This window comes from Phyllobates terribilis, unplaced genomic scaffold, assembly GCF_046119375.1.
Source record: "Phyllobates terribilis strain yellow unplaced genomic scaffold, ASM4611937v1 Scaffold_251__1_contigs__length_2838608, whole genome shotgun sequence".
In the NCBI taxonomy this organism is placed as follows: domain Eukaryota; kingdom Metazoa; phylum Chordata; class Amphibia; order Anura; family Dendrobatidae; genus Phyllobates; species Phyllobates terribilis.
This window is the reverse complement of record NW_027363011.1, coordinates 381,217-390,890: the sequence shown is the minus strand read 5'-3', so window position 1 is coordinate 390,890 and position 9,674 is coordinate 381,217. Positions and strand designations below refer to the sequence as shown.

Sequence of the window (9,674 nt, the reverse complement as noted above, 5' to 3'; positions counted from 1 at the left end):
GACCTCGTCACCCAGGTAAAGGTCACGTCCGCTATGTCCCTCCGGCAGATGAGACTCGACATCCCTGCGGGTGACAAAGACGTCGCCGGGGGTTCGGTGATCCCGGATAAAGCCCCAACCGTGCTCCAGTTGGAACTTGATTACGGTCCCGGTGGCGCGGGGACCGTGGGCCGCACGGCGGTCTCGCCGGGTCCGGCTTTTCTGCTCCGCACTCTGAACTTGCAGCCGCTCCTCGCAGACCCGCCTCTCTCGCCGCTCCCTGTCGAAGACCTCCAGTTGTTGCCGGCAGCACTCCGCACGCTCGGCTGCGGCCGCCCGGGTCTCTTGGGTGAAGCCGATGAGGTTTTCTCCAGTGGGGTCCCATGCGAACTGCGCCTCCTCCAACGGGAGTGGGGTGATCTTGGCGGGTGCCGGAGCCGGGATCAGGGGCTCACACAGGGGCCCTTCCTTCCGGAGTCGGGGATGGTAGTACTCCGGTGGCCACTCAAAGGGCTGCCCATCCGGGCAAGCATGCTGGGCGAACAGGTCTTCACCCAAGGGCAGGACTTTGAGGGTTGAGGGCGCGGTGATGGCAGCGGCGCCCGGATTCACCAGGCCTTGTGACCAGGCCGGTGGCACCTTAAAGGTGAAGGGCACTGTGGAGACGGCGGCGCCCGGGGGTACTCGACCTTGCGACCAGGCCAGTGACTTGGTGGAGATAGAGGGCTCTGTTGGAACTGCGGCGCCCGGGGGTACTCGGCCCTGCGACCAGGCCGGTGGCATCTCCTGCTTGGCCGCGCTCGAGGTTGAGGCGCATGACGTCACAGGGGGCTTGGCCGCGGCTCCTGCTTGAGGCCTAGTCTGGAGCGGTGGCGGTGCAGCAACGGGCACGGTCGGTGGGATTTCGGGCTCTGCGACGGGGAGCTGGGGCAGGCTTACGGTTGCTGGGCTTGGGGTAGTAACGTCCCCTTTACCTGCCTCCGTCTCTTCAGCTCCTTCCACGGCGTCGTCTCCGGCCTTCATCCCTTCCGCACCGGCTTCAGGGGCAGGCGTGCTCCTCGTTGCGGGTGGTGTCCTTTGCTGGCGGGTTCCAGCCTGCAGGGCCATCTCTCTGCTCCACTCAGCTAGTACTTCTCGCTGTACTCGGGCCATCTTCCGAGCCAGGCCCTCCAGCGCGGTCCGTGCATGCTCCCGATCTTTGGGGAGCTGTGCCAGAATCTCCACCAGGCCTTCTGGGGTGGCGGCCTGCAGCAGGCTCCTGACCACAGGGTCGGTGCTGCCTGACTCTCCCTCCATCTCCGGGTGCGAACTCTCCAGACTCCTCCAGGCTGCACCCATCCTCACTCTTTTGTTCTTGATCCGCCCACACTGAGGGTGGTCCCGGGGCAACTTGGTGATTGTCAGTTCCAGGGGCAGTCCCCCCACGCTGATGGACATCTCTATCATTGCAGTCTCTGCTGGTGGGGGCGGTCTTTGCTTTTGGCGCTCTTCTGGGACCAGGCCCACGATGGGAGGTAGTCTCTTGCCACCCTCTGGCACGCCCATAATGGCGTCCGCTCTGCCAGGGCGGGAAATCTTCTCAGATGGCGGGAACCGTCTCCCAATGGCGGGAAACTCTGTGGATGGCGGGAAAAGACTGCAGATGGCGGGCAAACGGCGGGAAACGATCCGAGATGGCGTCCGATGGCGGGGACCCTCCGGAACCGGCGGGAGACTTCTTCTTACGGTACAGATAAACTTTTCTTCAGGCATGCAGTACCCGGTGGTGGCGGGCACGTGATCCTGCCGACTACGCCAAAGTTGACGCGCCCCTGGGCCTTCTGTGTCGTGCGGCATCGCGCGCACGGGGGCTTACCCGGAGCCGGATCAGATGGGGGTAGTAGTCTCGTGGCGGTGACCCGGTCCGTGCCCAGGGAGTCAAACTAAGTGGCGAGTCTATTAGCAGTAGATGTTGGATGACTACGCCACCCGTTGAATGCAGCTTTGGAGCTGCCGCTGCAGGGCAGACCGCTGAGGCCGGTGGAAGGATGGTGCAGCGGGGATGGTATAACCCCCAACGGGAGGGGTATGGCCTCAGGGCAGCAGGTGTAGATGATGGAGGTTGTGATGGTGCAGCAAGGAGAGTCAGAAACGTATGGTGCAGTTTCAGGGTTTTTACTCACAGATGGTACTTCAGTCACTTCGGCCGGGAGTGACCACCCGAGCCGTACTGCGTTCACCAGGTGCGGGACTCGGCTAACCCCCAGGCAGTTCCGGAGCGTGGTCCTGAGCTCCCCTCTCTCTCTTTCTGCTGGCCGTCCCCACCAGGGATCCACCTTTGTCCGGCTCCCTCGGGCCTCTTGGTGGTTAAACCTTCTCTGGCTTTCCTGACCCTACTCGTGGTGTGCCTTCCTGGTGGATATGGTGAGGGTCGTGGCAAAACTTGACCACGACCTCCGGTTCCTGGCTGAGGATCATTAGCCTCCACCAGTTTGGGTTCCGGTACCCGTTTCCGCCAACCCTTCACCCGGTAACTTGTGGGATCTCAGGGTTCCCTCTGGCTCTGCGTCTCTGGGCCTTTCTTCCTCCTCACTCTCCACTGCAGGCTTGGCCCTGGAGCTGGGCCCAGCCGGAGCCACAGCTCCCTGTCAGCCCTCCTGGCTGAGCTCCTCTGCTCTGCTTCTCCTCAGACTGACTGACTGACTGACCCTGTCCTAAGATGGTGCCCACCATATATACTCCCTCTATGTGTGAGCCCAGGTGACTAGCACCCAATGGGCTCCTATCTCTATGCCCAGAGCCCCTCCCCTATCTGCCCCTACACTACTGGGATGTTCCACCCCCCCTCCCACTCCAGCCAGGGACAGACACTGTCGTACCTGCACATTCACCTAGTGGGAGTACCATTGATCTGTCCCCCGGAAATGGGATGAGTGTAGTGCATGCAGCTAGCTGAGCTCAGTCCCACACTCCATCCTTACCCGGGAGTGGAATACCACACCTCTGGCTCGAGGTGCACTACCCCTGTAGCAGCCGAGTCCTCGGGGTGCTACACATCCATATACAATACGTTATTAACATCGTCTTTTACTTACTATAATCCTCTATGTAACTTTAATCTGATTACAAAACTAAGAAAACAATCTTATATACAGATATCGATATATGATAGATAATAGATAGATGTCCTGCAGATATAAAATCTCACAACCCCCTATATATCATAAATCTGCAGCCTTTAGAGCCTTTCATGTGGAACTAAAGGGTGTTTAGCCTTGTTTAACCTAATAAATAATTTAAAAAACGGCATGGGGTCCCCCTATTTTTTGTAACCAGCAAAGGGAGAGCAGACAGCTGAGAGCTGATATTATCAGGTTGGGAAGGTCCCTGGAGATTGGGGCCATCCCCAGCCTAAAAATACCAGCCCTTAGCCATACCAGAAGTGGAGCAGCACCAGAAGTGGAGCAGCACATGAGATGCACCAAATATGGCTTTTTGCCTTTGCTCTTCCCAATTGCCCTGATGCGTTGACAATCAGTGTAATGCATCTTGGAGTTGATGACAGCTGTGATTTGTCAAAAATCACAGCTGGCATCAAGCCCTGGTATTAGTAATGGAGAGGTGTCCATCAGACAACCCCATTACTGACCCAGTAACCAAAAATAAAAACACAAAAAAATATTTAATTTGAATAAACACTCACCGACATTTTTCCTGGTTCACTAATTTATTAAAATCCTCCTCCTAATATGTAACACAGACTCAGCTTCACCAGCACACCGCCAGAACAAGTCCGACACAGAGAGGAACATCCTATGTAGCATAGTGGGACAGCGGTATCATGTAGATAGAATCTTTTAGTTTTTCTTCTGAGAACGGCAATAGATAATTTGTGGGAGAGTATGAATGCTTTTTGCCAATCCTCCTCTGAAATTTAACTACCCAATTCCTTCTCCCAACCCCTGTAAAGGGTAGAAGGTCATTGCTGGTGTCCATTTGTGTTGTTTTGTGTATATAAGATAGAAGTTTAGTACAAGGACCTACTTGAGTGATTAAGGGTTCAATCGGAGTGAGTTCATCCTTTATACTAGTCAGAAATATGTGAGAATTTCTAAATGACCTGAGCTGGAAATAAGCCAAACAGGATAGACCCCTACCTGGTCAGGATAGACCCCTACCTGGTCAGGAGCCACCAAGTTTTGTAAAGGATGGAAAAGAGCCTGATCCCATAAGAACGTGTCTCAATCTAACCCCATCAAATTTGGCCCAGATTAGAAATGAGGCCACACCTGAAGCAGGTGGGAAATCTGGGTTGTCAAACAAGGGTGTTAATGGACCCAACCTACGTGATATAGATGATGAGATTAGGACTTGCTCCCATGTATGCAAAAAGTGAGTGTTATTAATAGTTTAGTTTCTCCATGTATTTTACCAATCCAAGGTTGAGATGGGAGTGTCCAGAGAGAGAGGTCCTCTTCCAGTTTCATCCACTGCTTATTTTCCATAGACCTAAACCAGTCCATTGTTCTCATAAGAATCGAAGATTGATGGGATTTTTTTTTAGATCTGGCAGATTAGTACCCCATTTTATTCTTTGGGACGACAAAATATTGTAACACACATTCTAAGCCTCGATGTTCCCCATACAAACTTGCTGTTAGATGGGAGAAAAAGGTCTGAGGAAAGCTGACAGGAACGGTCTGGAATATATAAAGAAGATTTGGTAAAATGCCAATTTTGATCACATTAAAACGACCAAACCAGGACAAGGGATTTAAGTTCTAATTAATTTGATTTTGAATCGTTTGTTCAAGGATGGAGGATATAATTTAAATGATATAGATCATCCAAGTTCCCCAGAATTTGTATACCCAGGTACTTAATAGCATCTTTCTGCCACTTTAAGGGGAAGTTAGAAATTAGTTATTGTGTCGGTTCAGCGTTAAAAGTTATGTTCATGGCTTCTGATTTAGAGTAGTTGGCTTTAAAATTGCTTACATGGCCGAATTCTTTTAAATCCTTTAGTATAGAAGGAAATTAGATAATTGGGTTTGAAACATAGAGCAACAAGTCATCTGCGTATAGAGCTAGTTTATAGTGATGTGAGTCTATAGTAACTCCACTAATATCTGGATTTGTGTGTAATGCTACTGCGAAATGTTCCATTACCAATGTGTATAGGAGAGGTGATAAGGGACACCCTTGCTTTGTCTCTTTTTTAATAGAAAAGGTGTCAGTTAGAAGGCCGTTTACCCTATCGCTTTAGGGTCAGCGTATAAGGATCGAATTTTAGATAACAAGAAAGAGCCTAACCCAATTTGTGGTAGGGTGCTCTTCAAGAAAGTCCAATGCACTGTGTCGAACACTTTTTTAGCATTGACAGAAACAAGGCACATTGGGAGCCCCTGTTTTTTTGCATGTGAAATTAACAACGTTTTCTCTGTATTATCACAAGCTTCTCTACCCTAACAAAACCAAGCTGATCGTTGCTAACAATTGAATGTATATAGTGGGAGAACCATGTTGTAATTATTTTAGAAAATATTTTGACGTCTATATTAATGAATGATATTGGATGAATATTAGGGCAGGTATTTGGTTCTTTTCCAGGCTTTGATAAAACTGTTATATGAGCCTTAAGTGATTGGGGCAAAAGGGGGAGTCTTCTGAGATATTATTGAACACTTTGCCTAAAAATTGTAATAACAGAGGTGCAAACATGTTATAAAATCTATTATTGAATCCATCTGGCCCAGGGCTCTTCCCGATAGGGAATGATTTAATGGCCTCTCCTGTCTCTTGTTCAGTGAAAGCTTTGTCTAGTACCTCCTGCTCAGGGGTCTGTAAGGAAGGAACGGCAGTGTCCATAATATATTTGTCAATTTTTGTTTCAAGAATATTAGGTGGCATGTCGTGGTATTGTCCATGAATACTATATAGTGAGCTATAACAGCAACGAAATGCTTTAGCTCTGTCAGTGGGGTTATGAATTTCTGGCCCGGGTGCCCCTTTTATGTTGGATACGTATGTCCATTAGACAAGTGGGTGTAACCTCCTTGCCAATGAGCGACCACATTTATCTTCGAATTCGTACGAGTACCTTCACAAGTGATCTTGGCATTTTCTATACATTTGATCTATTAAAGACCTTCACTCCTTTCTTTTTTGATCAGATTGTTTTTATTGAACAAAACAAAGAATTACCAACATTTCTTTTTTCTTATACAAACATTGTGATAAAAACAATAAAAAGAAAGAAAAACCAGTAAACAATACAAGAACCGGTTTACAATGATATAAATCCCAATATCGCTCTATAGTACAATATTTTGGAATAGTAATTTTACATTTGTACATAAATATCTGAAATATTCCTGACTGTTTATTTTTTTCCCCTATTGAGACATCAAAAGAAAAAGAATATATCTAAGAAGGGGCAATTGTGTGGACTGAGACAATTATTATTTGCTGACACCTTGGGTATAAGGATATAAATTCCTGGCTTACTGGAAGGAAATGGACAAACGATCCAGTATAGTATTTCTGAGAAAGTTTTCTGAAGCAATACCTGGGGTAATTAACCATTGCTCCCATATGTGTATGGATTTCTTGAGAGCGTTAATTTAATATAAGATCCACTTTCCAAGCATAGAGTGTTATTTATCCTGGATTTTAGTTCTGTTATCGTTGGGGGAGAATTGTCTATCCAATGTAGTGCCAACTTTCTGGCTTGGAATAATATTCTAGAGCTATCTACTGCCATATGGGAGTCTGGATCTACGTCTTCTCCCAGGAGTCCTAGGATACAGATTTTAGGTTCCAACTGAAGTTGTATCCCAAATACAGATAGTACAAGAGCGATCACCCCCTTCCAGTAGTCGCCAATATTTACACATTCCCACATCATATGTATCAGGTGGGCGTCATTTTGACCATATCTAGGACATGTGTCATTCGTTTGTATTTCAATTTTAAATAAAATACTTGGGGATCTATATACCCTATGAATCAGAAGAATTCGGGACAATCTTGTGACTCCGACAATGAAAATTTCGGTGTCAAATCCAGTATTTCCCCTATTGCTCCTCAGATAAGGGGCCCACATCCTCTTCTCATTTTGTCTTAACTATCAAAGGATATTGATCCAAACGTAGGGCCAGTAACTGCCTATAAATAAGGGATATTAGACCTTTTGTATCCAACGATGTAGTAATGGTATCTATTGGGTGATGTCAATCAGTATGGTGTTTATTCTAGTTGTGTACTATACTCATGACGTATCTGCAGATGTTGATAAAACACCCTATGCAGAAGGTTAAAATCTACCTTTATTTGTTCAAAGTTCTTGAATAATCCATCCCTCAAGAGTTGTGACACCAAACATATACCCCTATCCTCCCACTTACTAACATCTTTTAGTTTCTGTAGCTCTGGTAAGTTAGAGTTGTGCCATAAAGGAGTATAGTTTGTGTACTTTCCAATCCCTAGACTATTTTTATCCCTATCCCACACCTTATATATTAACTTTAGTGTAGGACATTTTAAGTCATTTTCTCGAGGAGGCCCCATATCTAGTACTGAGAATGGAAGCTTTTACTTGGTTCCTTCCATAAGTAGGTGCCCTGAAATTACACAATATTTACAAATACCTCATCCATGAAACCACTTTAGCTCCATTCTAGTGTTAAGCAAATCTGCGTATACCTGGTGGGAAGCAGATCGTTTATGTTGTTTGTCAAGGAGATCAATCCACTCAAGCAAATGGGAGACTTTAGCTGCTTTCTCTTTTTAGCCTGGATCCATGTTTTATTATTATCCCTTTGAGGACGCATTTGAGTGCTTCCAATTTAAATGGTAAGGCGTTTTCATCATGCTCACATATTTGAAGGAGTCTATAGTCTCAAGAAGGTCTGAGACACAGTCAGTCTTTGAGCAGATTATCATTTAAGTTCCAACAGCTGAAGCCTTGGTGGAGTCAGGTATAGTCAGATTACAATATACAGGACCATGATCTGACCATATAGCAGTCCCTATCAGAGATATAGGCTGCCATGTAAGCAAGTGATGGCTAATTAAAGGGGATGTCCACTACTTTCACATTGATGCCCTATCTGTATCGCAGCACCCCCGCCGATCAGCTGTTATCGGTGCCGGCGGCCGCTGGCGGGAAGTCCTTATCTACGGAGCTTGGCCGTCAAGTTGTAGTGGCCGGCGCTGGTTATTGCACATCCACCTCCCATTCAATTGAATGGGAGGTGGATGTACAGTACCCCGCGGTGGCTACTACAGATGGATTGCCAAGCGCCGCAGGTAAGCACTTCCGGCCGACGCCGGCACACATAACAACTGATTGGTGGGGGTGCCGTGTACAGGACCCCGGCCGATCATACATTGATGCCCTACCCTGTGGAGAGGACATCAATGTGAAAGTAGTAGGCAACTTCTTTAAGGAAAAGTCTCTATGGCTATGCATATTGTGTAAAGAAGAATAATACATATAATCCTTTAAGTCTGGATGTAGTATACTTCATACATCGACCAGTTGGAGAGAACGGAGCACATTTAGCAAAGCTTTTTATTGTGATTTAGATTGGTGACTCCAGCCCAAGAAAGCGTCTAAAGAAGGATCCAAGAAAAAATTAGTCACCTCCAATGATGATAAGGTCCTCCGCAAAATGTTGTAGTTTGTTTAAGTAATGACGACATGTCTTAATTAGGTCACAATTAGGCAGCTAGAAGTTTGCCAAAGTCAAAATTTTGGAATAGATCGAAATCTTAACAAACACATACAGTACCCTCCGTGTCAGACAGTGTTTCTACAATAGTACGCGGCAGTGATCTGTGGCGGCCTATACTCAGCACCTTAGACTTCAAAACTGCATTTGTACTGTGACGCCAAAATGAATAATATCTGTTAGTAAACTGAAGTGTATGATCGCATCTAAAGTGGTGCTCTTGAAGAAAAAGAAAATGTACGTGCTGTTTATGCAGATGATACAACACTTGAGCTCCTTTCTCTGGAACATTAAGTCCTCTGACATTTAATAAATAAGTTTTGCGTTGTGCCATATTATATGAAAAGAAGTGGTGGTGGTGGGGGAAACAAGGATAGAAAGATTAAGAGCAAGGAGGAAGTATAGACGGTAGATAGTAACGTCTACCTCTCAGTGTCTAAGAAGTATAGATTATGAATATATCAAAACAGTAGGAAATTGCAAAACAAGCAGATCCCAATGCAAGTCCCTAACTGGGGGATGTCTTTACAGGCGTAAGTCAAACTTTCAGTCCTAGGATTCCTATTAGGTGGAACCATGGAATATATAGCGAGTAAAGTAATACAGCCTGATATTACAGTAGTATCATGTGAACTTAACTTATATCCTGGTCTAAGATCTTATATGAACTTAGACATTCTATATAGTGGAAGAGTGGCACCAAATACTCTATTTAGATATATCTAATTATATGCTTAAAGAAATAAGTATCTGCAAACTGTCTCTCATCAGGGAAGACCAGATTCATTTCAGGAGCTCATATGATTGGCAGGTTCCTTTCCCATCTGGCTGCATCACCATCAAGTTCCTGATCCATTGAACGCCTTCTGTGACGTGCTGGAACTCTCTGTGGCAATGGTGGAGCAGGTGGGCAGTCAGGTATATGGAATGTCCAGGGCATCACAGAAAGGTCTCGTCACTTTGATCTTTCAAAGTATTCAA

At 46.5% G+C, this 9,674-nt stretch overlaps 2 protein-coding genes across 2 annotated transcripts in view; both read right to left on the bottom strand.

The window, feature by feature from the left end:
* LOC141218900 (uncharacterized) overlaps positions 1-9,674 on the bottom strand; it is a 356,089-nt gene that overhangs the window by 328,909 nt on the left and 17,506 nt on the right. The gene's annotated exons all lie outside the window — the stretch shown is intronic.
* Positions 1-9,674, bottom strand: part of LOC141218942 (uncharacterized) — a 30,330-nt gene that overhangs the window by 14,884 nt on the left and 5,772 nt on the right. Inside the window, exon 4 of the mRNA XM_073665995.1 lies at positions 8,821-8,826. Within this exon, the coding sequence (XP_073522096.1) occupies positions 8,821-8,826 (6 nt within the window). The remainder of the gene's footprint in view (positions 1-8,820; positions 8,827-9,674) is intronic.